Source organism: Pongo abelii, chromosome 19 (assembly GCF_028885655.2).
Source record: "Pongo abelii isolate AG06213 chromosome 19, NHGRI_mPonAbe1-v2.0_pri, whole genome shotgun sequence".
NCBI classification, from domain to species: Eukaryota; Metazoa; Chordata; class Mammalia; order Primates; family Hominidae; genus Pongo; species Pongo abelii.
In genome coordinates this window covers 5,202,467-5,229,950 of record NC_072004.2, presented here as the reverse complement: position 1 = coordinate 5,229,950, position 27,484 = coordinate 5,202,467, and the positions used below count along the sequence as shown (strand labels likewise).

Here is a 27,484-nt window from a genome sequence, read left to right as displayed (position 1 = left end):
AACCTTCCAGATATCGTCTCCGTTTCTCCTCCAAAAAGGTAAATGGGAGCTATGGAAGGGGAACTAGTGTTTTCAACTGCTGTTTAAGGACCGCTGGTTCTGGAGGGATGGCGAGAAAGAACAGGTTAAGGGGAACTGGACATTGTATCGAAATGGGAGTATTTTAAATGGAAGAGACATGAGTTTGTAAGCTGAGGGGAAGTAGATAATAGGGAGATTTTGAAACGACACCGTTGATGGTACAATTTTCAGAAGGTGTGAGGGGGCGGCACCCGCATTCGGGGCAGATGTGTGTTGTGGGCATGCAGGTGGATGAGCATGGGAGCCGCTAGGAGAGCATGTTGGCAGAATGACAGTTCCCATCTGAGGTCTCAGTTTCCAGTGTCTTCACTGAAGCGGGAAGGAAGACTGAGAGAGAGATGCACACGCTGTGCGTGCCAGGTGATTTCCTGTGACATTGACGTTGGGCCTCATTGAGAGAGACTCGGTAGTTCTGTTCATTCAGCAGTTTCTAAGCACTTAATTTGTTAGACACTGGGCTAGGCAAACAAAGATAGCTGGGGCTTATGTGCAAGTTGGAGAGACAGATCTTCAGTGTAACATGTAACTTTTGAGATTACAGTCAGCAGCACTCTGCAGTTAGGGATTCCTGAGTGACTTAGTCACATGGGCTCTAGACTTCAGCGTGGAGCTGTATTAAAGGTTTCCAAGCCACCACTTTAGAGGTTATGGTACTGATAGGATGTCCCAGGCAACTGTCAGCCCAGGCCTGAGAAGGCCGTGGACCTGTCATGTCTTTGTTCTTGGTTCCATTGCATTTGCTGCTTTGTAATTTAACTATGACTGTGTTTTTCCAGGCAGCCAGCTCCAATTCGAGGATTTTGGATTGTACCTGACATTCTGGGACCCACAATGATCTGCATCACCAGTACCTATGAATGCCTCATAAGGCCGTTATTGTACGTCCCATTTTATATTCTCCACACAGCTCTTGTTAATTCTGCAATATCTAAGTTGGGAAAATGCACTCAGTAACCAACTTGAAGCTATACATGTGTGGTTTATGCTTTGGCTTCTGACTTGAGGGTTGGGAGGATGGATATTTCTGTTCCTGCCATCATCTCTGTAAGGTTTCATTGTAGGTATGGTTTCTGGCATCCCCTGCACCTAGCTGAGACTCAGGAGCTTTTCTTCAGAGTGTGGAGAAAAAATACTAAAATTGAATACCAAATTCCGTTATCGATATGAGTAGTAATTATCAAGCTGTGACCATGTGCCAAGGTCAGAAGTAAGCCATGTACCCGCACTGCCTCCTGGAATCATCAGGGCAGCCCTGTAAAGAAGGCACTGTCTTTTCCATTTTATAAAAGTGGAAACGGGGATCGAGAGGTTAGTAAGTGCTGAAGTAACAGGTAACAAATAGAGCTGGGATACACATGCAGGTCTCGTTGACTCAGAAGTCCATACTCTTTAATTTCTCCATCTCTGCCAGCCTGAGGGACATTGTAGAATATGTAAACTGGAATAAAGCTGAACTCAGGCTGGGTGCAGTGGTGGTTCATGCCTGTAATCCCAATGCTTTGGGAGGCCCAGAGTTCGAGATCAGCCTGGGCAAAATAGTGCAAAATAGTGAGATCCCCATCTCTACAAAAAACAAAAAAATTAGCCAGGCATGGTGGTACACACCTGTAGTCCTAGCTGCTCAGGTGAGAGGATTGCTTAAGCCCAGGAGTTTTAGGCTGCAGTGAACCGTGATCATGACACTGCACTCCAGCCTGGGTGACAGAGCAAGACCCTGTGTCTTTAAAAAAAAAAAAAAAAAAATCTGAACTCTTAGTCCTTGCTCCTTTAAGGAACTCAGATAATTAAGCTATAATCACTATCTTCCTTTTCCAGCAGCCCTGGAAGATCATTCTTCCAGAGTTACATAAATGTAGGAATATGAGTACTAAAAACAAAAGTCACTGGAGCTTCAAACACTAGACACCACCCCCACCCCTTGTCGGTTTAAAGCATGCACCTCTGGATGCTGACATAAATTCCTAATACTGGCAGTAGTTTACTGTCCTTAGAGGATGTTCCATAGTCTTTGAAGCTTGATTAAGTTGTGATATCTGGATGTAAAAATAAATATCAATTTTGCGTTATTTACACTGAAGGCACTAAAAGCTAGCAAGACCAAACAAAAATAATCACTGGAGAAAAAATTACCTACTTGTCAGTTGCCTCAGCATACTTTTTAAACACCCACAGTACATTTAGTAAAAATAAAACCTAGTCACACTAGATTACTTCAGAATAAATATGAATCCCAAAGGGGAAAAATAAACATTAATTGCCTGGATAATTTTTTTTTTTTTTTTTGAGACGGAGTTTGCTGTGTTGCCCAAGCTGGAGGGCAGTGGCACGATCTCAGCTCACTGCAACCTCTGCCTCCCGGGTTCAAGTGATTCTCCTGCCTCAGCCTCCCTAGTAGCTGGGATTACAGGCGCACACCACATGCCCAGCTAATTTTTATATTTGTAGTAGAGACAGCATTTTACCACGTTGGCCAGGCTGGTCTTGAATGCCTGACCTCCAGTGATCCACCTGCCTCGGCCTCCCACAGTGCTGGGATGACAGGCGTGAGCCACCGCGCCCAGCCTAACATTCACGTTGGAATTATGGCCTTCAGAGTCAGTCACCTGCCATACTGCCAAAGTTTGTGAGATCTTTTAAGCTCTTCCTGAAGTTTGAGTATTTGCACTTGAGTGAATAGTTTTTAGAAATGAAATTATATAGAACCAATATGGTATATACAGCAGTTTCTTGGCTTAATATTGGTTTTGATCAACTCTAAACCTAACAAATAAGTAATTTATGTTTGTGGCTCCAGCTTATAAACTGGCTCTCAACTCCTTTGCCAAGAATCCATGCTAGGTGTTTGTGCTGCCTTGATCTTTTAGAAAAGAACTGGAAATGGCAGTCAGAAATGCTTTGACGAATCAGGGGCATTCGAAGAATAAGGGTGTAGCTTCCCAAAGTGACCTTTTCAAGGTGGAAAACATGTATTCTTGCACTTTTACAAAAGTTACACTCTATTGTATATTCTGAAAGTTCTGGGTTAATGTGGTTTCTGCTTTCCTGTAATACAGTAAATCACTCCATGGTAGAATTCAGTTTACTTTCCTGTTTTGCAGAAGTACAGTCCATCCAGCGTCTCCTCCCCTGCTTTGTACTCGAGAAGATGTTGAAGTGGCAGAGTCTCCCCTCCGTGTTCTGGCTGAAACCCCAGATTCCTTTGAAAAGCATATTAGAAGCATTTTGCAACGTAGTGTTGCCAATCCAGCATTTCTGAAGTATGCAGCCTTGGGCATAGCGGTTTTATGAATGGGTTCTCTTCTGTCTTCATAATTACTGTGCATCCTTTCTGTCCTCATCTGTTTCATATACTTTTTACTGTGATGAATTTAGAAGAAACTGGATATACTTAATCAGCTAGTGAATGCGGAGCAGAGGGGAAGTGGCACCTGAGAATGATAAACAGGAAGTGTTTAAAAAGAAGTTAGGCTGGGCCGTGCATGGTGGCTCACGCTTGTAATCTCAGCATTTTGGGAGGCCAAGACGGGTGGATCATGAGGTCAGGAGATCGAGACCATCCTGGCTAACACAGCAAAACTCCGTCTCTACTAAAAATACAAAAAAAAATTAGCTGGGCGTCGTGGCGGGTGCCTGTAGTCCCAGCTACTTGGGAGGCTGAGGCAGATGAGAATTGCTTGAACCTGGGAGGCAGAGGTTGCAGTGAGCTGAGATCACACCACTGCACTCCAGCCTGGGTGACAGAGTGAGACATGTCTCAAAAGAAGTTAGGCTGGGCATGGTGGCTCACAGCTGTAATCCCAGCACTTGGGAGGCCTAGGCAGGTGGATCACCTGACGTCAGGAGTTCAAAACCAGCCTGGCCAACATGGTGAAACTCTGTCTCTACTAAAAATGCAATAATTAGCTAGGCGTGGTGGTGGGCACCTGTAATCCCAGCTACTCGAGAGGCTGAGGCAGGAGAATTGCTCAAACCTGGGAGGTGGAGGCTGCAGTGAGCCGAGATAGCACCGTTGCACTCCAGCCTGGGTGACAGAGCGAGACTCCATCTCAAATAAATAAATTAAAAATATAAAAAGTTTAAAAAGCACCTGTGACTTGAGTCTATTTTCAGTTGTTTTACTCAGCTAAGGAAAATAAAGGTAGAAACTTTGTTTTTAAGAGCTTCTGAAAAGGACATAGCCCCTGCTCCAGAAGAATGCCTTCAGCTCCTCAGCAGAGCCACCCAGGTGTTCAGAGAGCAGTACATTCTCAAACAGGACTTGGCAAAGGAGGAGATTCAGCGGAGGTATGATGTCCTGTGTTCACAAACCATCGATCCCTGGCTGGTAGCTGATGCTGTATGGTAGCCTAGACCTGGCTTCTGAGTAAACTCTTCTTTCTTTTTGTTCTTAAAGGGTCAAATTATTATGTGACCAAAAAAAGAAACAACTAGAAGATCTCAGTTATCGTCGAGAAGAGAGGTAAGTGTCAAAAATAAGAATACAATAGGTCAGTAAGACTGGAACCATATTCTCACCCTAAGATGCTGAGCCACATTAGTTGGTTTCAGCATCAAGGTGTGGACCCCAAGAGTCTCTTGTTTCTTACATCATTAGGAAAAGTCTGCGGGAAATGGCTGAGCGTTTAGCTGACAAATATGAGGAAGCTAAGGAAAAACAAGAGGATATCATGAACAGGTCAGTGGGCTTTATAACATTTAGTTACCTACTCAGGTACGGAATTGAACTGATCCCCCTGCCTCACCTCTGAAGTGTATGTTGGGGAAAACATGAGGCTCTCCCCTAACCCTTCCTATGGGGCCTACTTCAGAAACACCAGATTCATGAATTATGAGCTTGTGATTATGTTTCTCCTAATTAGCAGAGACCTTAAATTGAGATGTTTGCTTGCCTTTTCTAAAGGATGAAAAAAGTACTTCACAGTTTTCACTCTGAGCTCCCAGTTCTCTCTGATAGTGAGCGAGACATGAAGAAAGAATTACAGCTGATACCTGATCAACTTCGACATTTGGGCAATGCCATCAAACAGGTAGGAATAGATCCAAACTAGCTAAATTTGGTAATTTTTCTTAATAAAGCACTTATTCTACAGAAAATTTTACAAAACTGTAAAAAGAACAGATTCAAATAGATACTGTGAAAATGTGTGGCAAACCACTGCCAAAATATCTATTTTAATACTTAAGGTTACTATGAAAAAGGACTATCAACAGCAAAAGATGGAGAAGGTATTGAGTCTTCAAAAACCCACCATTACTCTCAGTGCCTACCAGCGAAAGTGCATTCAGTCCATCCTGAAGGAGGAGTAAGTAAATACTTCCAATCAGCTATTATTGTGAGATAGTTTTTCCTTTACAGTATGCCAGAATCAACCTGTTTTAATAGAAACCTGAATCTTGGTATTTGCATGTCAAGTAATTACTGGGCGAGAGCCACATGATACATAGGGATTTAAGAAATGACTATGGTGGGAGGATTGAAAGTGATGACCTTCTAGTAACATGATTTTGTTGTGTGGCCAAAGGTATTTTACAATAATTATGTTCAAAAATGTTTCCAGTACTTGCACCATTTGCCACCTTAAATGAATAGTGAACACTGTTGCTATCCACCTGAAACCTTCAGCTGTTAATTTTAGCAAAGCAGTTCTTAGATATTTCAACATTACCAGTTTAAATTCTTAAGAATCCATATAAATGGTTTATTATAATTCCAAAAGTGAGTGACTTTACAATTTTACAGGGGTGAACACATAAGGGAAATGGTGAAGCAAATCAATGATATCCGCCATCATGTAAACTTCTGACACCACCGGGAGCTGACTCACACCTGAACTGAACACCATTGAAGGCTTAAATCCATATTGTAAAACAGGTGGCATCATCTAATTTATAAAAAGGCATTTTGGATGACCTTTGGTGTGGTTATTCATCTTTTTAAATATTTTGTTTTAGAATTATTGAATAAACGCTTTTATTTAAAATGTGGAATGTGCTTTGTAACTCAAGCCTACAGTTGTGTTCAGCAAGGACTCAGGATTATTTCACACTGCACACTGCCAGAACCTCCCTGAACCCTATTGAGTTTTCTCCATATTTGAGCAAGTTATTCTTGTGAGCTGTGTTTTAAAGTAGCAGCACCAGAAACATGACTCTGAAGAGGGATAGAACCCTAGGATTCAAAGGAGAAGACCACACAGTGTACTTGGCAGCAGCTTTTTTAATTTGAACACTTCTTAAGGACACGCCTTCAGTACAGTTAACAAATGGTTACACCTGAAATCTGCTGAGAGCAGAGCACAAGATCCACAATTGCAAAGGCCACTGCTGGCTCACTTCCTCACAGGCTGTATTACCTTTCAGAGCTGAGTGAGGCTGTGCTCTACATCCCAATACTTGTTACTGAGTGGACAAGAGGTGCAAGTTTAGCACCTTAAAGGGAGAAAAAAAGAAATAGGTTAGTATGCAGAATGTGATTTTGTCCTCACTTCACCTTAAGTCATCTTTTTATACTTGCCAACGTGAGTTCTGAAAGGTAGTACTATACCTGCTTAGAAATGGCTGAGTGACTGCCAATTAAAAGCCACATGATAAGGTAGGTTACAGGTAAGAGGTAAATCAGGTTAGACATGCATGAGAACATGTAGGCACAGACTGAATATAAGCACAGGAACACTCGTGAAACCCAACTGAGCTTTTCTTTTGCCTAGAAGGGCTAAATCCTGCCTTCTAAATCAGTTCCCATTTATGCTGAAAACCCAGTTGAAAGAATTGTTTCCTACCTGGACAGTGACACAGTAGTTTGTTTCATACCAGAAACACATTGCTAAACAAAACTCAGAGTCTCAGTTTGGGTTTTTCTACAATCAAGTGAATTCCAACAGTTTGCATTTGCCACAGCAGAGACCACTAACCATTCCCTAATTGTGATGATTTTATTACCCAGCACCATCTTCTGGAGAAAAATATCTGTAAGGTGCTCAGTCTCAGCAGAACACTTTACTGCAAGCTCTAGTTCAGTCAGTTCAGAAAGGCTGTGAATTGCCCACCCTGATTTACAGCACTAATTTTAATAATCTGAAGACAAATTCGCTTGGGGCTTATCCAAGGGACTAGTCTTAAACCTACGTAATTTAAATTGATTGCATTTTGTAATAAAATCCCCTGTAACTCAAGTTATATTTTCCTTTATCTAAACCATGTAGCACTCTTTATAAAGGGACTTTAAACCAATTAAAATAATGTTTCATGCGCGGCAAGCCTTTAGTACTATTTCCATAATTAGTATTTATTTTTAAATTCATAATCATGAATGCAAGACTGCAATAATAACCCAAGAGATGAGGTATGTAGTACTTATCATTTGTCCTATGGAAGACCGAAGTACAGAAGTAAAGATCTTTAGGGTAAGTCCATGGTGACCTCATTTATAACAAAGACAATTCACTTTAAACTAAGTTGATGGTGGCGTTATGTGAACAAAACAATCTACCTAGTTCACTAACTCCCAGAAGGCTCTTTCAGGTACCCTGCTGTTAATGCAACCAATCTCAAAAATGATTTGAAAACCATCTTACTTTTGAACCTCCTGGATGATGAATCCATCCACTGGATATTCCTGGGACAGTACTCTCAGCAGGTATTGGTGAACATGAATCAATTCCTTGTGCTTTCTGTAGCACTTCATAAAGTTATGGCAAAGACCTGTTTCATTGAGGCTTTCTTCACACAGGAAAGGAATCTAATGCTTGTAAAATGACAAGACAGATTTCCAATTCTAACTGGCTTTCCATAAGCATTGTCACTTACATTCCAGGTCTGAATTTAAAAGAAAAATACAAAGTATCTGTCAACCTAGTTACCATTTTTGTATTTGACACATTTGAAACAAGTAGTACGTAAGCCTAATGATCCAAGTTGAAAAATTAGCCAATTTATAAATGTATACTAATGTTTTTCACTGATCCAATAACTAGACTAAAACACTTCAAAAGAGTGAGTAGATGGTACCAGTACGGCTTTATCCTGGTACCTGTGGGCCCATGAAGATCATCTAAGTATGCAGAAAAAGTGCTTCCAAAGTTTCTTGTGCTTTTCCTTTAACCTTCAACTTCCAGTATATATAGCCCCAGCCAAGTTTTCAGATCATCATTAATTCACTTCCTGAATTGGTTTTGTTTGCCACAGTCCTATAGTTCTCAGGTAAGTTTCAGTAGCATTTAAGGTCCTCCCAAAGCAAGATAAAATGGTAAAAGGAAAACAAAACTGTACTGAGCAAGGGGAATACAGTCAGTAGCCAATGGCCTGCTCTCAAACCTTCATATTTTAATATAAAATATTCATACAGCATACTACACTTCTGTCTGCTAACTGAATACTGTTACTGATGAGCTCTAGACAACAGATAAAGCAAATTCTCTCTTCCAATATCTATGAACAGAAAATTCCAAACACTACTGGGATGTCGCTTTAGGGTAGGGAAATGTGTTCCGAAAATCTATGTTGGAGAAAGCAGGCAAGGAAACAGCACTTTTTCCATCACCAAATCTGATCCCACGCCTGTTGGAATCAAGCCTGGAGTTATTAGTGTTCGCATTTGAAGGTCTCTGGGCTGCAGATCACCCCGCTGTTTGCTGTTTCCTGTGCCACACAGTCTTCTCCCTCTAGAAGTAAGCATTTCTCCAGTCTTCCTTTTGTTGTGACTTCTCTTTCTTCAGTTAAGAGTTAAATAATAATTACTGTTGCTCTAAAGATGAGTTAAAAACCCAAAGTGCAGGCTAGAATCCTGCCATCAGGGTGTCATGTCTCAGGAAGCTGGTTAATGTCTGTCAGTTTAGTATCATTCAGAATTGCCCGGATTCTCTCCAAGGAGTCAGCTTGCCGGATCCGCTCTAACTGCACCTGGAGAAACAATGGTGAGATAACTACAGGTGGTTCCTGCCTAGATTTTCTGAACTTTGACTGGTTTAGCTGAGATGTAGTAGATTAACTCACCATCGTAGTAGTCACTTCAAAGGGAGACAGCTAGAACAATTAAAAATTTTAAAAATAATTCCCTAAAGCTACTGTGTAACAGACTGGGAATTTTTTTTTTTTTTTTTTGGGGGGGGGTGGGGGGGCAAGAGTTTTGCTCATCACCCAGGCCAGAGTGCAATGGTGTGATCTCAGCTCACTGCAGTCTCCACCTCCCGGGTTCAAGTGATTCTCGTGTCTCAGCCTCCCAAGTAGCTGGGATTACAGGTGCCTGCCATCACACCTGGCTTTCTTTTTCTTTTCCTCCAGACGGAGTCTTGCTCTGTCACCCAGGCTGGAGTGCAGTGGCACGATCTTGGCTCACTGCAACCTCCACTTCCCGGGTTCAAGCAATTCTCCTGTCTCAGCCTCCCAAGTAGCTGGGATTATAGGCACACGCCACCATGCCCAGCTAATTTTTGTATTTTAAGTAGAGATGGGGTTTCACCATATTGGTCAATCTGGTCTCAAACTCCTGACCTCAGGTGATCCATCCAAGTCAGCCTCCCATACTGCTGGGATTACAGGCGTGAGCCACCATGCCTGGCCCAAACTAGGATTTTAAAGTGTAATGTGTTGAGATTATGGAGACAAATGAGACCTGACTCCCAATCCTGAAGAATCCACAGTTCCAGGCCAGGCACAGTGGCTCACGCCTGTCATCCCAACACTTTGGGAGGCTGAGGCAGGTGGATCATCTGAGGTCAGGAGTTTGAGACCAGCCTGACCAACATGGTGAAACCGTGTCTCTACTAAAAATACAAAAATTAGCTGGGTGTGGTGGGCTGTGCCTGTAATCCCAGCTACCCAGGAGGATGAGGCAGGAGAATCGCTGGAACCCAGGAGGCGGAGGCTGCAGTAAGCCGAGATCACACCACTGCACTCTAGCCTGGGCGACAGAGCATGACTCTGTCTCCAAAAAAAAAAATCCGAAGTTCCGCTGGGAAAAAAACTTAGAGAGTTTTAGCACAATATTCTAAATGTCATTATGTCATTACAGGCATTCATAGAGTGCCCAAGGGAGCATGGCAGAGGGAGGGGGCACTTTAGCCCAGCTCAGGGACCTAGAAGGGCTCCATGGAGGGGACAAACCTACGCTGAGCCTTGAAAGAAAGGAGTCAAGAGGGGATGAGACGAGGATGCTTACCAGACAACACCACGCTGTGGGCGAGGAACCACAAGCAGTTAAACATGTAAAACAAGGCAGAGAGATGAGCAAAATACAGGGGTAGGCCTGGCTGGGAAGAGTCTTACATGGTATGTTAAGGAGTTAGTACTTTACTCATAAGGAGGCAAAATTGGCAAGGCATACAGACAAAGAAAAATGGGCCAAGTGTGAAGAACACACCAGGTTTCTGGCTTGAATGATGAGGCAGACATTTGGGGTGGAGGTAGGAGCAGCCAGTCTCTAAACCTCTAGCTACTGCCAGTGGTCAAGTCAGAGACGGCAAGGTTCTGTCCCCCAAAACTACCTTCGTGCTCTGTATGTGGTTCCCCAAATGCCTCACCTGAAGGGTCTGTGAAAGCTTTACAAAATCTCTCTGGACTTGCTCACTGACGTCTAATTCTGTCTGTAATCTCTGAGCTTTGTTCTTCTCTTCAAACATTAGTTGTTCAATGGTAGCCTAAAAAATACAAGTTTTGAATGAAGATTAATGCCAAAGGGCTGAATTACTTAGGAAATCCAGTATCTTGTAGTTACCTACTACTAGGGCAGAAAGGTGGGTGGATATCCGTCGCACTCCTATACAGGACCAATCTCTTTATCTACAGGGCAAGCGTGCAGGCCATCTAGACTACTTGCTCTAGGTCCTAAGATGAACTGGGTATGAAAAGCCAAAGGAAGACACGGATTAAAGTGCTGCCCTCCCCCACCCCCAGCAGCTGGTGACAGTGACGATAATCATCAAAACAGCTGCTAAGATCAGTGTCTGTCACAGCAACAGGGATACATACAGGATTTCCTCTGACAACCTCCACAGTCAAGCATCCACCAGGAAGCTTAGTGAATACGCCCCAGGCAGCCCCAGCTATCCCCAGTCTCTCTTAACAGAAAACCAGCAGGATGTGTGGGAGCCTTTCCAAAAACAAGCAGTTCAGCAACACTGTCTACACTTTCAGGTCTGACCACTCAGCTCACTAAGACCATTTCTAGGAAACTACCCCCACAACATGCACGTTTATTCTAACGGAACTCATCAAAATTTAGGCGCAAACCTGGTTTGATGCAATCTCTCTTAGGATTTGATACATCAGTCAAATGGAATGACATTTTCAAAGCAGGGCGTCTAACTGGGCAGTGCCCAGGCTTGGTCAGTGGCCCTGATTGCCTACTATGTGAAGCTAGCCTATGACACAGGCCTCCAGACCTGGCAGAAAAGATTTAACCCAGCTGGAATAGATCAATTCGTTTAAGTTTTTTCTTTTCACAAGCTGTCAGTTTTGCCAACTTTTTAAAAGGTGACACTTCAAAGCACCAGTATTTTTTTTTAACAAGCAAGATGTGATCCTACATTCTTAGCCCTGCTTTTTAAAATTAAATGACTAATGAAAACACTACCTTAGCAGCAGTCTCTTTCTTTAACTGCTCTTCCAAACTGATCTTTATTTCCTGAAGACTCTCAAGCTGTTGAGACTTCTCTCTTAATGTGGACTCCAACTGTGAACAAGGAAAAAGCTGAAACTCACAGAAACTCCCTCAGAGCCCCAGTGCACTGCTTAAAAGAGCCTAGAGCCTGGAGAATTACACCAAGATACTCGGGCTACACTGGGAATACTCCTCTCACCCTTTCAGCTCTGTGGATCCCCTCTGTATTCTTCCTGAACTATTCTTTCATTAACCATTATTAGGTGCCTACTATATTCTAAGGCCTCAAAATGGAGAAATCAGGGTAAACAGACATGTAAAGGATGAAGAAAGAAGCATTTAATTCTGCCAGAAAAGTTACAAAGGACTTCCTAGAGGAGATGACATTTGACTCCTACATTTTTACAGGGCAAAGACAAGGATGACAAGGGGAGAAGATGGAGAGATACTCCAATAAGAGGGAATGGATGGCATGCATTAAAAACGCATGCAGCAACAGTGGCATGTTCGGCTGGCCTACAGCACAGCACAGCACATTGGGAGCCACAGGCACTGAGGCGGAGAGGTGGTGTGAGGCGGAGAGGTGGTGTGAGGCAGGAGAGCTCTGGCTGGGCTAAGGATATGGACTTGATCCTGTAAAATAAAGGGAACTACTGGAGGGCTTTCCACTAGACTGGGACGCGAACAAGTTTCTAATGTTTACATATCACCTTGATTTCAATATGGAGATGATTTAGGGACAAATTTTGGAGGCAGGGAAGTTAGGCTTTTACAATAAGCCAGGTGAGAGTGAAGTCTGAACTCAAAGAGTGGCAGCTGGAATGGAAAAGATGAGATGTATTTCGAGCGCTGGTAATTTCTGCTGGTGCAATCTCAGTAGCAAAGTGGAGGCAGGAGGCAGACTGCAGCGGGTGGAGGGATGCCTGGGAAGTCAGGCAGTGGAGACTATCAAGACTGTAGCAACAGAGGGAAGAAGAAAGATTGGTAGCTCGGGAGAGGAATGCAATCCAAAGACATTTTCCTTCTGGATGGGAGACACCTGAGCCTGTTAATGCATAATGGAAAAGATCAGTCAAGAGGCAGAAGTTCAAGGCCCAGCACTGCGCGGGGACATGTGGAAAAGTCCGGAGATACTCAGTCAAAGCACCTATGCAATGACACTGTGGTCAGAAGCAGGTCATGATTTTCTCGGAAGAAAAAGAGAAAACTGGGAATAAAAGGAAAACCTGTAATTGAGGAGCCCAGTAGCTGAAGGTGGCCCTGCCTGAGGAGTGAGGCCAGCATCTGCTGAGAGTGAGGGGACTGAGGTGAGGTGACTCTGAAACTCCCACTGTGAGGAATGGAAGAGACGCAACTTAGGACACATGAAAGGCTGCATGAGGAGCACTGGAGGCCCATCTGGCAGCTTGAGCATGCAGTGTCACCAGGTCTCGTGGCATCCGCAGCTGGGGACAGCAAGACTAGTCCAGGGTTGGGCAGTGGTCAGGTGAGGGCCGCAGCAGGACAAGGAGTCAAAGACCATAGGGACAGGTGTGGTGGGAGATGAAGGGAAGAGGCAGGCCAGTGAGATGGGACCTAGGGGAAAGAAAGCAAGCCATGAAGCTGCTGAAACCAGGATGAAAGGGGAAGTTCAGAGAACTGGAGGTCTGAATGAGGTACTCCGATGGACAGGCCTGCAGGATGAAGAGCTGGAAGGATGGCAGATTGTGGTCAAGGAACTTAAGGCTGCAGTGAGATGTCACAGTTGGGCAAAGTGCAGCCCAGTGTGTGGGAAGGGCGAGCAGGGTGGAGGTGAAAATCTCTAGATCAAGGAATAGTGAGGTCAGGAAGTTGAATGGGGTTACTATGAAAGGAACTGATGATGTCTAAGAGGACTAAGCCAGCTAGAAAACGTTCTCTCTTGTTTGTAACGTTTTTTATACATACTTCTACTGTACCTCTAAGCATATAACATGTTATGACCATGCCTCGCCTACCTTCTCACTACACTGGAAACTCCAGGCCACAGTCACATCTTAGCCTTACCTCCTCCAGTTTAACGTAGCCTGACACACAGGGCACTCTCAATAAATCACCGGCACACCCTTACCCTGTGGTTTTATTTCCACAAGACAGAAGTTCCTTAAGGCAGGGCCCATGCCTTAACTATTTTTTATTCGTTGGGTGCAGCATAGTAGGAGTCAATAAATAACCACTGGTTGCTGATAGAATTAGTTTGAAACTCACGACTTACCTGTCCTTTTTCTACTTTTATTCTTTCTAATTCAGCTTTTAGGCTAGAAATGGAAGCTAGAAGGAAAAAAATGAGATGTATTAGCATTCATCTATTATTTTGCATGAAAATTTTTTTCTTTAAAATTTTAGAAAACCCCAAAGGATTCAAATACATGCTGAACATGGGTTCCAGGGGTCTGTCTCAAAATTACCACCAAGCAATCAGCATATTTAGGCTCAGGGAAAAGCAGGATCCATGCAAATGGACACTGTCATAAACTACTTCTAGATCATGTATCACATCTGTGCAGGGAAATGCCACCCATCGAATCACGTTCCCCTGGTTCTGGGTTCAAGTACTGAGAATCCTATCTATGAATAATTGCCAAAGAGGCCACAGAACTAAAAAGACGAGTTTTCGGCCAGGTGCGGTGGCTCACAACTGTAATCCCAGCACTTTGCAAAGCCGAGGCAGGCGGATCACCTGAGGTCAGGAGTTCGAGACCAGCTTGACCAACATGGAGAAACCCATCTCCACTAAAAATACAAAATTAGCCGGGTGTGGTGGCACATGCCTGTAATCCCAGCTACTCGGGAGGCTGAGGCAGCAGAATTGCTTGAACCTGGGAGGCAGAGGTTGCGGTGAGCCAAGATCGCGCCATTGCACTCCAGCCTGGGCAACAAGAGTGAAACTCCGTATCAAAAAAAAACCGAGTTTTTAAAATTACCAGAATTTCTGATTATTTGAATATATCAGAATATATATTCAGAATCTGAATATATCAGAATATCTACAAAAAATGGACTGAGTCCTTACTAAATTCTTTCCTATGCTTTTCTGTGTTCCAGACTCCACGGCCATGTATTACTTCTTTTACTAAAGTTTTATTTAGTGACTCTAATTCTAAACTACATCACTTTTATCTTCACCTATTTCCTCCTTGCAGTTTTCTATTTCTAGTTGCAGAGTTTCTTCAAGATTTTCTTTTAAACACTGTTCTGCTTGGATCTGCTCTTTTAGGAAAAGTATCTCAGCCTTCAGCTTTTCTTCTACGTGGTCTGCTGCTGTCCGCACATTAATGATGTCCTCACGGTATTTTAATACCAACTCCCGCAGTGCCTGGATTCAAGAAACAAATGATTATTGGGTTTGTGAGAGTGAAAAGAAATAAAGAAGCTAAAGATTTTCTATAACCAGAATCTCAGATGTTGTTTTAATGGTTCAAAAACTAAGACTTTGACCATTAAGCCACTTAGAGCTTCAGGGCAGGTGCCATGTCAGGTTAACATTCAGTATGTTACAGAAAGGACATTTCTGGACAAGTCGTACCTTGTGAGCCACATACTCTTCCCTCAGAACTGTTTCATAAGCAGAAAAAAAGATTAAGTGACTTACAATATGCCATTCAATAGAAATAATATCTTAGAATCCTCTACTATTACTTGCAGAAATTTGGGAGGAGTTAGGAAATGAAGATAAAACTGAGTAGAAGTTCATACTCAGTAGCAAGTGTGACTAAGAGGATAACATTTATTTACTTACTCACTTATTCATTCATTCAAACATTTACTGAACATCTACCACAGGCAAAGTACTACCTTAGGCCAGAGGTAAATAATGGCAAAGGTGGCTTTCTAAGGTGGTAAGCTGTTTTTCTGTAATAAATTCAGTATTGAATTTATTTTTCTTCCTAAATTTTAGTTCTGTCTTCTTTTAGAAATCCTTCCAATTATATCCTAAAGCAACTCTAAAGTAAAAACGGGATTCTCAGATAACAATATATATAAAACAAACAGTTTTTAAAATTTCCTAAGATTTATTACTGAAGCAGGTCCAAGAATCAAGGTTTACACACTGACCACATCCTTCAAGGATTCTTGGAACTTTTTTTTTCTTTTTCTTGAGACAGGATCTTCCTCTGTCACCCAGACTGGAGTATGGAGTGCAATGGCATAATCATATCTCACCACAGACTCAAATTCCTGGGCTCAAGCAAAACTCCCACTTCAACCTCCCAATGTACTGGGATTACAGACAAGTGCCACTGTGCCCGGCCTGGATTCTTGGAACATCTTAAGATCTAGGACTAGCCGGGCGCAGTGGCTCACGCCTGTAATCCCAGCACTTTTGGGAAGCCAAGGAAGGCGGATTCCTTGAGGTCAAGAATTCGAGACCAGCCTGGCCAACATGGTAGCCAGACATGGTGGCACACACCTGTAGTCCCAGCTACTCAGGAGGCAGAGGCAGGAGAATCGCTTGAACCCGAAAGGCGGAGGTTGCAATAAGCTGAGATTACACCACTGCACTCCAGCCTGGGTGACAGAGCAAGACTCTGTCTCAAAATAAATAAATAAATAAATAAAATGAAATAAAATCTAGGAATAAAAAGTCTCTAAAGAACATGGAAGACAGGATTCTTTCCTGACAAAACAGAAAAATCTAACAGAGGTGGAAGGTGGTAGAACAGTGATTTTAAGCTGATAAAGTAGACAGGTTCCCAATACATTTTTTTTTTTTTAATTGAGACAGGGTCTCACTCCATCTCCCAGGCTGGAGGGCAGTGGCACGATCTCAGCTCACTGCAGCTTTGACCTCCTGGGCTCAGGCGACCCCTCCCACCTCAGCCTCCCAAGTAGTTGTAGCTGGGACTACTACAAGTGTGTGCCACCATCCTTGGCTAATTTTTTTTGTCTGTTTCAGTAGCGTCGGGGTTTTGCCATGTTGTCCAGGCTGGTGTTGAACTCCTGACCTCAAGCGATCCGCCTCCCTTGGCCTCCCAAAGTGCTAGGACTGCAGGCCTGAGCCACCATACCCTGCCCCCAATACCTTCTTTTGATGACAGCAGTCACCAATTCAGAAAGGAAAGAAGGCTCTCCCAAGAGTGCCTGTAACATGAACTGAGATGACAAGAAGTTGGGGAAAGGTGGGGGACAGCAAAGAGCTAATGGCAAGATAGGCAACTGGTTTTTTGTAAATGATGAAATAAACATAAAAAATAACAGTCATGTTAATACATATATAGGAAAAAAGAATGAGGTCCAAATTTTAGAGATTGAATCTGTAGGGTATAATTAGGGGAAACTTCTACTTACTAAGATTTCCTTAAAAAGGAAAAAAAAAAAGAAAGAAAGAGGTATAAAGGTTGGATAGAACAGGCGCGGTGTCTCACGCCTGCAATCCCAGCACTTTGGGAGGCCGAAGGAGGCTAATCACTTGAGATCAGGAGTTCGAGACCAGCCTGGCCAACATGGCGAAACCCCATCTCTACTGAAAATACAAAAAAAAGGCCAGGTGCGGTGGCTCGTGCCTGTAATCCCAGCACTTTGGGAGTCCAAGGCGGGCAGATCACGAGGTCAGGAGTTGGAAACCAGCCTAGCCAATGTGGTGAAACCCCATCTCTACTAAAAAATATTTTAAAAAATTAGCCAGGCACAGTGGCACGCGCCTGTTGTCCCAGTACTCGGGAGGCTGAGGCAGGAGAATCGCTTGAACCCGAGAGACAGAGGTTGCAGTAAGCCTAGGTTGCGCCACTGCACTCCAGCCTGGGTGACAGAGCAAGACTCCATCTCAAAAAATAAAAATAAAATAAAAAATAATAAAAAAACAAAAATACAGAAACAAATTAGCCCAGTGTGCTGGCGCATGCCTGTAATCCCAGCTACTCGGGAGGCTGACGCAGGAGAATCACTTGAACCCAGGAGGCGGAGGTTGCAGTGAGCCAAGATCACACCACTGCACTCCAGCCTAAGGGACAGAATGAAACTGTGTCTCAAAAACTAAAGTTTTTGACAAAAGCTTGGATAAAGTTACGGAGACAATTATGCACGTCTCTGGGAAACCGGTTTTGTAGCCGAGGTTTACCCAACCACAGAAGAACGGAAGTGACCTAAAGTGTCATCTTTGGCCGGGCATGGTGGCTCACTGGAAGTCAGGAGCTCAAGGCCAGCCTGGCAAACATGGTGAAACCCCATCTCTACTATAAATGCAAAAAATTAGCTGGGCGTGGTGGCAGGCGCTTGTAATCCCAGCTACTGGGGAGGCTGAGGCAGGAGACTCGTTTAAACCCGTGAGGCGGAGGTTGCAGTGAGCAGAGATCATGCCATTGCACTCCAGCCTGGGTGACAGATAATATATTATCTGTCTCAAAAAGAAACAAAAGTGTCATCTTTATGGACAGCATGATGGTGAGTGTGGTATAACTTGTCAAGTACTAAATACAAAAACAAACGTCATAAGCAGCCAGCATGGTAACCCCTTCAAACATTTAATTTCCGGCACACTCTCAATCTGGGCCGACAAAAATAACTTACAGATCTTGAAAACATTAGGCTACGTGAAAGAAGATGGACACAAAAGACCACATATTGTATGATTCTATTCACAGAAAAGTCCAGAATAGGGAAATCTATAGAGGCAGAAAGTAGGTTAGTAGTTGCTTAAGGCTAGGGGAGGAGGGGGAATAAGGACGGTAGCTAAAGGGTGAAGTGTTACTTTTTCTTTTGTGTATGTGTGTGTGTGTGTGTGTGTGTGTGTGTTTAGCTGGTGTAGTCGGGTCACAAGGAGTTACTACTTGAGGTGATGAAAATGTTCTAAAATTGATTGTGATGATGGTTGCACACATCTGTGAGGACAGCCAAACCCATGAATGGTACACTTTAAATGGTTGAATTGGCACGTGAATTACATCTGAATAAAATTGTTTACATAAAGAACATACAGCCATTTCAGAAAATGTACTTGTTGACATTTTTGATCATGTGGAAAGTAAGTTACCTCTGTAGTGTCTGGGAGGATGAAGTCTTCTGCTTGCTGTAATGACACATGCAGGCTGTGCTTTCCCTGGAGACTGTCATTATCTTTCTGTAACCTCACCAGCTCTTCTGAAACCTGTTCCCGTGACTGCATCAGCACTGCCTAAAATAGAAGTAGATACTAATCACAACCAGAAAGGTAGATCCAGTCTGGTGATAGCTACGCCAGAGAAAAACAAGACCAAACTAAAGGAGTGCTGAGGATGGACGGGGTATGGTGAAGTTCTGCTAGACTTAGAAAAAGCTGCGCACAGATTTTCTGATTTACAGCATATATTCAACAAGGGACAGGCAATGAAGCAAGTATCTGAGGCTCATTCTCCACTGTTTCTACAAACCGCTTAAAAATTCTATCATTTGGTTGGGTGAGGTGGCTCACACCTGTAATCCCAGCACTTTGGGAGGCTGAGGTGGGTGGATTGCCTGAGCTCAGGAGTTTGAGACCAGCCTGGGCAAAACAGTGAAACCCTGTCTCTACTAAAATGCAAAAAGTTAGCTGGGTACAGCGGGGTGCCTGTAATCCCAGCAACTAGGGAGGCTGAGGCAGGAGAATTGCTTGAACCCAGGAGACGGAGGTTGCAGTGAGCCGAGATTGCGCCATTGCACTCCATCCTGGGCCACAGAGCAAGACTCCATTTCAAAAAAAAAAAAAAAATTAATAATATTTTCCCTCCATATCCCTGTACTACAGAAGGACCAGGATCTCTAGTTCATTGGAAGTGGCTGACACCATCAAGACCTATATCAGACACAGCATGTACTCTAAGACAACTCCTATTTCCCCATGGCGTGCATTCAGCAAAAAGGAGGGAGACACAAAGAGCAGTGTCTTCATTTCCCATTATGTATACCTCTGTTCAGGCTCGGGATCACTGTGAATGGCCCAGCAGGCCCAGATACTGGAAGTCATCAAGAGGATCTAAGCTCAGGAATCACAGAGCACTTGAGAAGCTTATTCTTTTTTTTCTTTTGAGACAGAGTCTCGCTCTGTAGCCCAGGCTGGAATACAGTGGTGTGATCTCGGCTCACTGCAACCTCCACCTCCTGAGTCCCAGTTCAAGTGATTCTCCTGCCTCAGCCTCCCAAGTAGGTGGGACTACAGGCACGCACCACCACGCCCAGCTAATTTTTTTGTATTTTTAGTAAGACGGGGTTTCACTATGTTGGCCAGGCTGGTCTCAATCTCCTGACCTCATGATCCGCCCACCTCAGCCTCCCAAAGTGCTGGGATTACAGGCGTGAGCCACCACACCCAGCCAGAGAAGCTTATTCTTAAAATGGGACACACTCCCACTTCTGCTTGTTGATGTGTAAAACAAATTTAGGTATTTCATATTATTTGTATCAATATAAAAGTTATCCCAGCAAATCCGAGTATCAGATAAAGCTCTACGAAAGCACATGACTCCTGCTAATCTGTAATGCTAAAGTCACCTACCTTAAGGGTACACATACATGTAGATTATGCTCTCATACAACGTTTATTGTGCAGCTACTACTCTATGCCACGTGTTTTGCTGCCCACAGGAAATACAGAGATAAACAAAAGACAAAGACTTTGCCCTGGAGAAGCTCATGGTCCAATAGAGGAGAAAGACAAGTAAACCAAAAACTACTCTACAATACCATAAACTGCTATGACAGAGATTGGGTACTGCAGTGATAGAAGGACAAAGGGGTACCTAATTTGGGGCAGGAAGTTGGGGAGAGGGTTAAAGAACACTTCCCAGAGGAGGCGATGACTGAGCTGCATCCTGAAGGACAAACAGGCCAGAGACAGGCAGTCACGGCCATGCATATGCTCTGGCTAAAGCCCACTGGCTCTTACTGTCTTCAGACTAGAATCCGCTGTGCTTTATGATCACTGTCAACCATTTACAACAAAATCTTAGTATCCCACCACCTTTTAGATATGAAAGAAGAGAAAAAAGAATATGTATATATTTGCTTGTTTTTGTAAAGAGAAAAACAGAAGGATAAGCCAAAAATAAAATGATTACATATAAGAGTGGGTGGAAATGGGGTGAAAAGGATAGGGAATGGAAATGGAGCTGAGTATTTATTTTTATACTTTTGATTATGAACCACGTTACATATTCAAAATATAAATCAAGAAAGAAAAACCAAATCTGAAAATGTAATATAAAGAGAAACAAATGGAGCTAACTATATATCAAATTCCTAATACAACCACAGAGAGAAAAACTAACATTTGAACACAGTACTTAAATTGTAAACCCTTATCTGAGATACAGTCTAAGGGCAGAAAGAACTACAAAGAAATGTTGGCCTTTACTTAGTAGATTTACTGTTGGTAGTAATATTGATGTAGTCATTCTGAAACTATTTTGTCCCCACCTTAACCAAGTGATCAAATTTAACATCCCCAGTAATGGAAGGACCCATCATTAACGTGCCTCATTATGTTATGAACCTCCCACTGAACCATTTCATCTATGCAGTATTCTTGCCAAGATGTCTAACCTAAATCAAATCACAAGGAGATAATCAGACAAATGAATTCTACAAGACAGATGGCCTAAAACAAAGCAATTGGCCGGATTCTTAAAAATAAAAAAAGAGTGGGAGACTGTTCTAGATGAAAAGTGACTAAAGCGACATGATAACAAGATGAAATATGTGATCACTGATTGGTTCCTGGATCAAAATATAGAAAATATGAAAAGGAAAACCACCACTAAAAAGTAATCAAGGACTAATTGGGACAACTGGTTAAATTTTAAGGATGTAATAGTACTGTAGCGATGCAGAACAACTCTTTGTTTTAGGAAATACATACTACAATACTTATGACTGTCATGTCTACAATAACTCCAAATAGTCCACAAAAAACACAAACCAAGACATACGTACACACACATCATATACCTACAAACATATACAGAAAGACTAAGAACAAGGGCAAGCATGCACTAACGTGGTGAGTTTCTCTTATGGTAATTTCAACAAAATGGTCATGTACTGGAGTTCACAGGACCTCAACCTTAATTTCAACAGTTCTCCAGTGTCATTGACACACATTCATTTTAAGTGAAACCAGCTTGAAAAGTGTCTGCAAAGGGTGATGGTTTTAAAAGACAATAAGGAGGCCGGGCGCGGTGGCTCATGCCTGTAATCCCAGCACTTTGGGAGGCCAAGGCGGGTGGATCACCTGAGGTAGGAGTTCGAGACCAGCCCAACCAACATGGAGAAACCCCATCTCTACTAAAAATACAAAATTAGCCTGGCATGGTGGTTCATGCCTGTAATCCCAGCTACTCAGGAGGCTGAGGCAGGAGAATCACTTGAACCCAGGAGGAGGAGGTTGCAGTGAGCCGAGATTGCGCCACTGCGCTCCAGCCTAGGCAACAAGAGCAAAACTGTCTCAAAAAAGAAAAAAAGAAAAGACAAGAAGGAAAAAGATGCAAGGGGACAAAGGAATGTAGGAGGCTCACCACTATGAAACTGTCAGTATTTAGCAGTGATTTCTACGCCAGTGTTATTATATTGTATTTTCTAATTAGAGAAAACACATGAAACTATGGGTCAATGATTAGGATGAGATGCTTCCCAACAGACCAGGTTTAAGATTTAGGGATCAGCTCGTAGGCCATTCAGATACTGACCTAATGCCAATTAAAACATTCAATGACCATTCCACCCAAGGCTTTTATTTTTAAACTGTCATCCCCAGGTAAGCATCAGCTTTGTAGAATCACCCCAGCAGAGCCACCTCTACTTTAATTTAGTTGGAGGCATCAGATGTAGGCTCCAACTTTGAGAAAAGGAAAAACAAAGCAAATGCAGCCAGACTAGTGAGGAGGGAGGCCCAAGCCTGGGGAACTATCTACAAAGGCTCTAGCCAGCGCTTGCTCATAACACTCTGCCCCCATCCCTCTCAGAATAGATGGCCTTCTGGAAGTTCCCCAGCACCACAACAGTTACATGTTTTTTTCATAACCCCTGTGAAACTAATAAGCTTATTTTTTTTTTCTTTTGAGACAGAGTCTTGCTGTGTCACCCAGGCTGGAGTACAGTGGCGTGATCTTGGCTCACTGCAACTTCAGCCTCCCAGGTTCAAGCGCTTCTCCTGCCTCAGCCTCCCAAGTAGCTGGGACTTACAGGCGCCCACTACCACGCCCGGCTAATTTTTTGTATTTTTAGTAGAGATGGGGTTTCACCATGTTAGACAGGATGGTCTCAATCTCCTGACCTCGTGATCCACCCGCCTCGGCCTCCCAAAGTGCTGGGATTACAGGCGTGAGCCACTGCGCCCAGCCCTCATAAGGTTATTCTAAATAAATTAGCCATCCAGGAAAATCACAAAATGACTGGTCAAAAGCTGCACTAGCTAGGGCTCTCAGACATTCAATTTTTTAGCTTTTATTTGGAATTAAAAATTAAATATAGGTCCATAGTTTATTCTGTTTAGGTTTCCCAAATCAGAAATATAAGTTAAATGATGAAAAAAAATTTTTGTTTGGCCAGAAAGTAGGTTTAAAAAAGGAATAATGTCTTTACAATATTTTGTCCATTATTAATGTTCTACAGTCCCGGGAGAAGACAACAGTAATTACTTTGGACAGGATGATAAATTCCTATCAAAGATGATGTCAAGATAGAACAAAAAAGGAATATATGTAACATAGTTGTCATTTACTTAAAATGTAAACTTACCATCTGTTCCTGAACATCCCTCTTTGCCTGGGAAAGCCCCTGCTGTAACTCCTCAAGTAAGATCTCGGAAGCCTGGGCTCTTAGGACAAGTGCAGAGATCTTTAAAAAAACACATGTATAGAAACATAGTTAGGAAATCGGTTATTCTGAAACTAACTCTTCCATCTTCTAACTATTTAGTGTCTGGAATTGACATTTTATTTGTTCATGGGAACCACTCACCATCATCCAACAGCTGCGTGCACATCTGCTATGTGCAAAGCCTTGGCCTTTCAGATAACACAAGGCAGTGCCAAAACCCGAGTCACATGCAGCCATACATTAACAAAGAGCATTCTATGGGTGTCTAGGCAGATAGTAACTCATGTGACCTAGTTGTAGCTATGTCTAAAGATGTTTAAAAAAAAAATCAGGCTGGGTGCAGTGGCTTATGCCTGTAATCCCAGAACTTTGGGAGGCTGAGGCGGGCAGATCTCCTGAGGTCAGGAGTTCGAGGCCAGCCTGGCCTGCATGGTAAAACCCCATCTCTACTAAAAGTAAAAAAAAATTAGCTGGGTGTGGTGGTGGGCACCTGTATTCCCAGCTACTCGGGAGGCTGAGGCAGGAGAATTGCTTGAAAACCGGGAGGCAGAGGTTGCAGTGAACCCAGAATGCACTCTGCACTCCAGCCTGGGTGACAAGAGCAAAACTCCATCTCGGGTTTTAAAAAAAAAAAAAAAAGAGAGAAAATTTTATTTCACATAAATCACAGTGCAGAATTTGAAACAAAAAAAGGCAAACAGACCAACTGAACAGGATAGTTCTGAAACTAATCTACACAGAGCAATGGGGGAAAGGTGGATCTTTTCATCAAGTCATACAGAAATTGGCTATCCATACTTTTTTTAAAAAAAAGTTTTACCCTTGGCCGGGCACGGTGGCTCACGCTTGTAATCCTAACACTTTGGGAGTCCGAGGCGGGTGGATCACAAGGTCAGGAGTTCGAGACCAGCCTGGCCAGATGGTGAAACCCCGTCTCTACTAAAAATAAAAAATTAGCCGGGCGCAGTGGTAGGCACCTGTAGTCCCAGCTACTCGGGAGGCTGAGGCAGGAGAATCGCTTGAACCTGGGAGGCGGAGGTTGCAGTGAGCCGAGATCGTGCCACTGCACTCCAGCCCGGGCAACAGAGCGAGACAAAAAAAAGTTTTAGCCTTATCTACACTCTGTGTGTGTGTGTGTGTGTGTGTGTGTGTGTATCTAAGTCAGTTCTAGAGGAATTTTAGATATAAATGTGAATAAAACCTCTATAATATAGGATATCTTCATAACTCCATAAGAAAAGATTCTTTTTTAAAAAGGAGGAAAATCACAACCCATAAAGAAATGACTAATAAATTTGATTTTTTTTTTTTCTTTCAGACGGAGTTTCACTCTTGTTGCCCAGGCTGGAGTGCAATGGCGGGATCTTGGCTCACTGCAACCTCCGCCTCCCGGGTTCAAGCGATTCTCCTGCCTCAGCCTCCCAAGTGGCTGGGATTACAGGAATGTGCCGACACACTCGGCTAATTTTGTATTTTTAGTAGAGACAGGGTTTCTCCATGTTCGTCAGGCTGGTCTCGAACTCCTGACTTAAGGTGATCTGCCTGCCTCGGCCTCCCAAAGTGCTGGGATTACAGGTGTGAGCCACCGTGCCCGGCCAAATTTGACTACCTTATTAAGGACTTCTGTTCATTAAAAGACACCATTAATGAAGACATAAGCTACTGATGGGCCAGGTGCATGGCTCACGCCTTTAATCCTAGCACTTTGGGAGGCCGAGGCAAGTGGATCACTTGAGGTCAGCAGTTCAAGACCAGCCTGGCCAACAACGTGAAACCCCGTCTCTACTAAAACTACAAAAATAAGCCAGGTGTGGTGGTGAGTGCCTGTAATCCCAGCTACTCAGGAGGCTGAGGCAGGAAAACTGCTTGAACCCGGGAAACAGAGGTTGCAGTGAACTGAAGTTGTGCCACTGCACTCCAGACTGGGTGACAGAGCAAGATTCCATCTCAAAAACAAAACAAAAAATATAAGCTACTGAGTAAAAGACACTTGCAACACTTATCACCAAAAGATTCTAACATTATATAAAGGACACCTAACAAATCAGTTTTTAAAGACCAAAAAAAGTAAAATAAACAGACCACCCAATAGAAAGATGAGGATAAGACTTGAGCAGGAATCTCTCACACACAGAAAATCCCAATGGCCAAGAAACATGAAAAATGCTAAATAACTTCAGTGGTCATTAGAGAAATGCAAACTAAGCCACAATGAAATACCATTACACATCCACCGAAATGGCTATAATTAAAATAACAAAATGACATTTTCCAACACCTTGGAACCACAGGGACTCTCATACATTGCTGGTGGAGGTATAAACTGGTATAACCACTCTGGAAAACTATTTGGCATTTTGAACATTTGTACCCAAGCATTCCACCCCTAATTACATATCCTGCAGAAACATGTCCACCACGCCCTATACAAAAATTTCAAAGGAACATTATTCATAATATCCCAGAACCAGAAACAACTGAAATATCCATCAACATTAGTCTGGATAAATTGTGGTATATCCATATAATGATATGACTATTCAACAATGAAAATGAACAAACACTGCACGCATCACGAGTAGGAATAGTACACTGTTGAACGGAGGAAGACAGACACAAAAGAACACAGACCGTATGGCTTCATTTTCTAAAGTTAAAGCACAGGCTAATCTAATGGTGTTACAAGTTAGGACAGTGGCTGCCTGTCTGGAGGGAGTTGTAAGTGGGGGGAAAGTGAGGGCTTCTGGGGTACCAGCTAATATTCTACTGCTTGATCTCAATGGTGGTTACACAGATGTTGGTTCTGGTATGTTTGGTGCATCTGTATATGGTTGGTTTTTTTTCATGTTGCTATACTTTTAAAAAGTTTAAAAGAAAATAATTAGTATCTTTGTCAGCAAGTTTCCAGTGCAGCAGGAAAACCTAACTAATACAAATAAAAAAGGAAAGGAGAATCAGAACCTCCTGGCGTTTACTGACCAATTATTTCAAAAGTTATTCTTTAAAAATCTGTAAAACAGATATCACAGAATGATCAGTAAGAAATCTTTTTACCTGAGGGAAAATAAAACTGCCAAATCTTCAAGGCAAAAGAAACATGACTATATTTTTTTGAATCTTTCATTTAAATAACCCAGTCATCCCTCATGGGCCACACTCTATAAACCCTCCCTTACCTGGTGACTCGAATCTTCGCTACTTTGCTTTATGAAGTCTTCCAGCTCCTGCTTATCTTTCATTGTCTTCTCTAACTGGTCATTAGCTTGCCTTAGCATCAGCTGTAGTTTTTTCACCTATATCATTTTAAAAGTCAATTAGAAAGAAAAACCAGAATCCTTTTATAATTTTTTTTAAAAAATCTAACTCCAGAATTTAAAAAAAAAAAAATCTGTTATGTCTTTTTCTGGGAAACACCACAGATTTTTAAATTCAGACAGAAATTAGATAAATGACCTCAAGAGACAACTGTACTGTGGTTTACAGTTAACAAATCATTTTTCACACACATCTCATCTTAAAACATCTGCTTCTCTCCCAGATCCTCTAGGCCATGATGACACTGTTCTCCCTAACTAGAGTGTATCCTCTGTCTCCGGTCTACAATCCACACTAACACCAGAAATTTTGTAAAAGTGAAATAATATAATTTCCCTACTTAAAACTCTAAATGCCTCTCAAAGTCTTCAAGGTAAATTTTTTTTTTTTTTTTTTTTTTTTTTTTTGAGTCAGAGTCTCTTGCTCTTCAAGGGATTCTCCTGCCTCAGCCTCCCGAGTAGCTGGGATTACAGGCATGCACCACCACACCTGGCTAATTTTGCATTTTTAGTAGAGATGGGGTTTCTCCATGTTGGTCAGGCTGGTCTATGAACTCCCAACCTCAGGTGATCGGCCCGCCTCGGCCTCCCAAAGTGCTGGGATTATAGGCGTGAGCCACCGTGCCTGGCTTCAGGGTAAAATTTAAATCTCTTCCATCATCACCCCTCCCTAAGTGATGTCATCATGGCCTTCCTTTGTAGCTTACTC

At 42.8% G+C, this 27,484-nt stretch overlaps 2 protein-coding genes across 5 annotated transcripts in view; one reads left to right on the top strand and one right to left on the bottom strand.

The window, feature by feature from the left end:
- The window catches only part of NUP88 (nucleoporin 88), a gene marked incomplete at its 5' end in the record, with an annotated part of 33,454 nt that extends 27,392 nt beyond the window's left edge, over positions 1–6,062 (top strand). Inside the window, 8 exon segments of the mRNA NM_001133241.1 lie at positions 858–959; positions 3,180–3,338; positions 4,240–4,365; positions 4,475–4,540; positions 4,676–4,756; positions 4,982–5,108; positions 5,266–5,384; positions 5,822–6,062. Coding sequence (NP_001126713.1) covers positions 858–959; positions 3,180–3,338; positions 4,240–4,365; positions 4,475–4,540; positions 4,676–4,756; positions 4,982–5,108; positions 5,266–5,384; positions 5,822–5,885 — 844 coding nt within the window. The 3' untranslated portion in view covers positions 5,886–6,062.
- Positions 6,063–6,280: 218 nt separating this feature from the next.
- Positions 6,281–27,484, bottom strand: part of RABEP1 (rabaptin, RAB GTPase binding effector protein 1) — a 114,089-nt gene continuing 92,885 nt past the window's right edge. For 3 of the 4 annotated variants that reach the window (XM_002826900.5, XM_063717975.1, XM_054536054.2), the window contains 8 exons: positions 26,638–26,754; positions 23,381–23,479; positions 18,666–18,806; positions 14,822–15,011; positions 13,911–13,966; positions 11,651–11,749; positions 10,599–10,715; positions 6,281–8,979 (listed from right to left, as the gene is read on the bottom strand). In XM_002826900.5, the coding sequence (XP_002826946.3) occupies positions 8,878–8,979; positions 10,599–10,715; positions 11,651–11,749; positions 13,911–13,966; positions 14,822–15,011; positions 18,666–18,806; positions 23,381–23,479; positions 26,638–26,754 (921 nt within the window). In that variant the 3' untranslated portion in view covers positions 6,281–8,877. The remainder of the gene's footprint in view (positions 8,980–10,598; positions 10,716–11,650; positions 11,750–13,910; positions 13,967–14,821; positions 15,012–18,665; positions 18,807–23,380; positions 23,480–26,637; positions 26,755–27,484) is intronic. The other variant, XM_054536053.2, reaches the window with a different exon arrangement.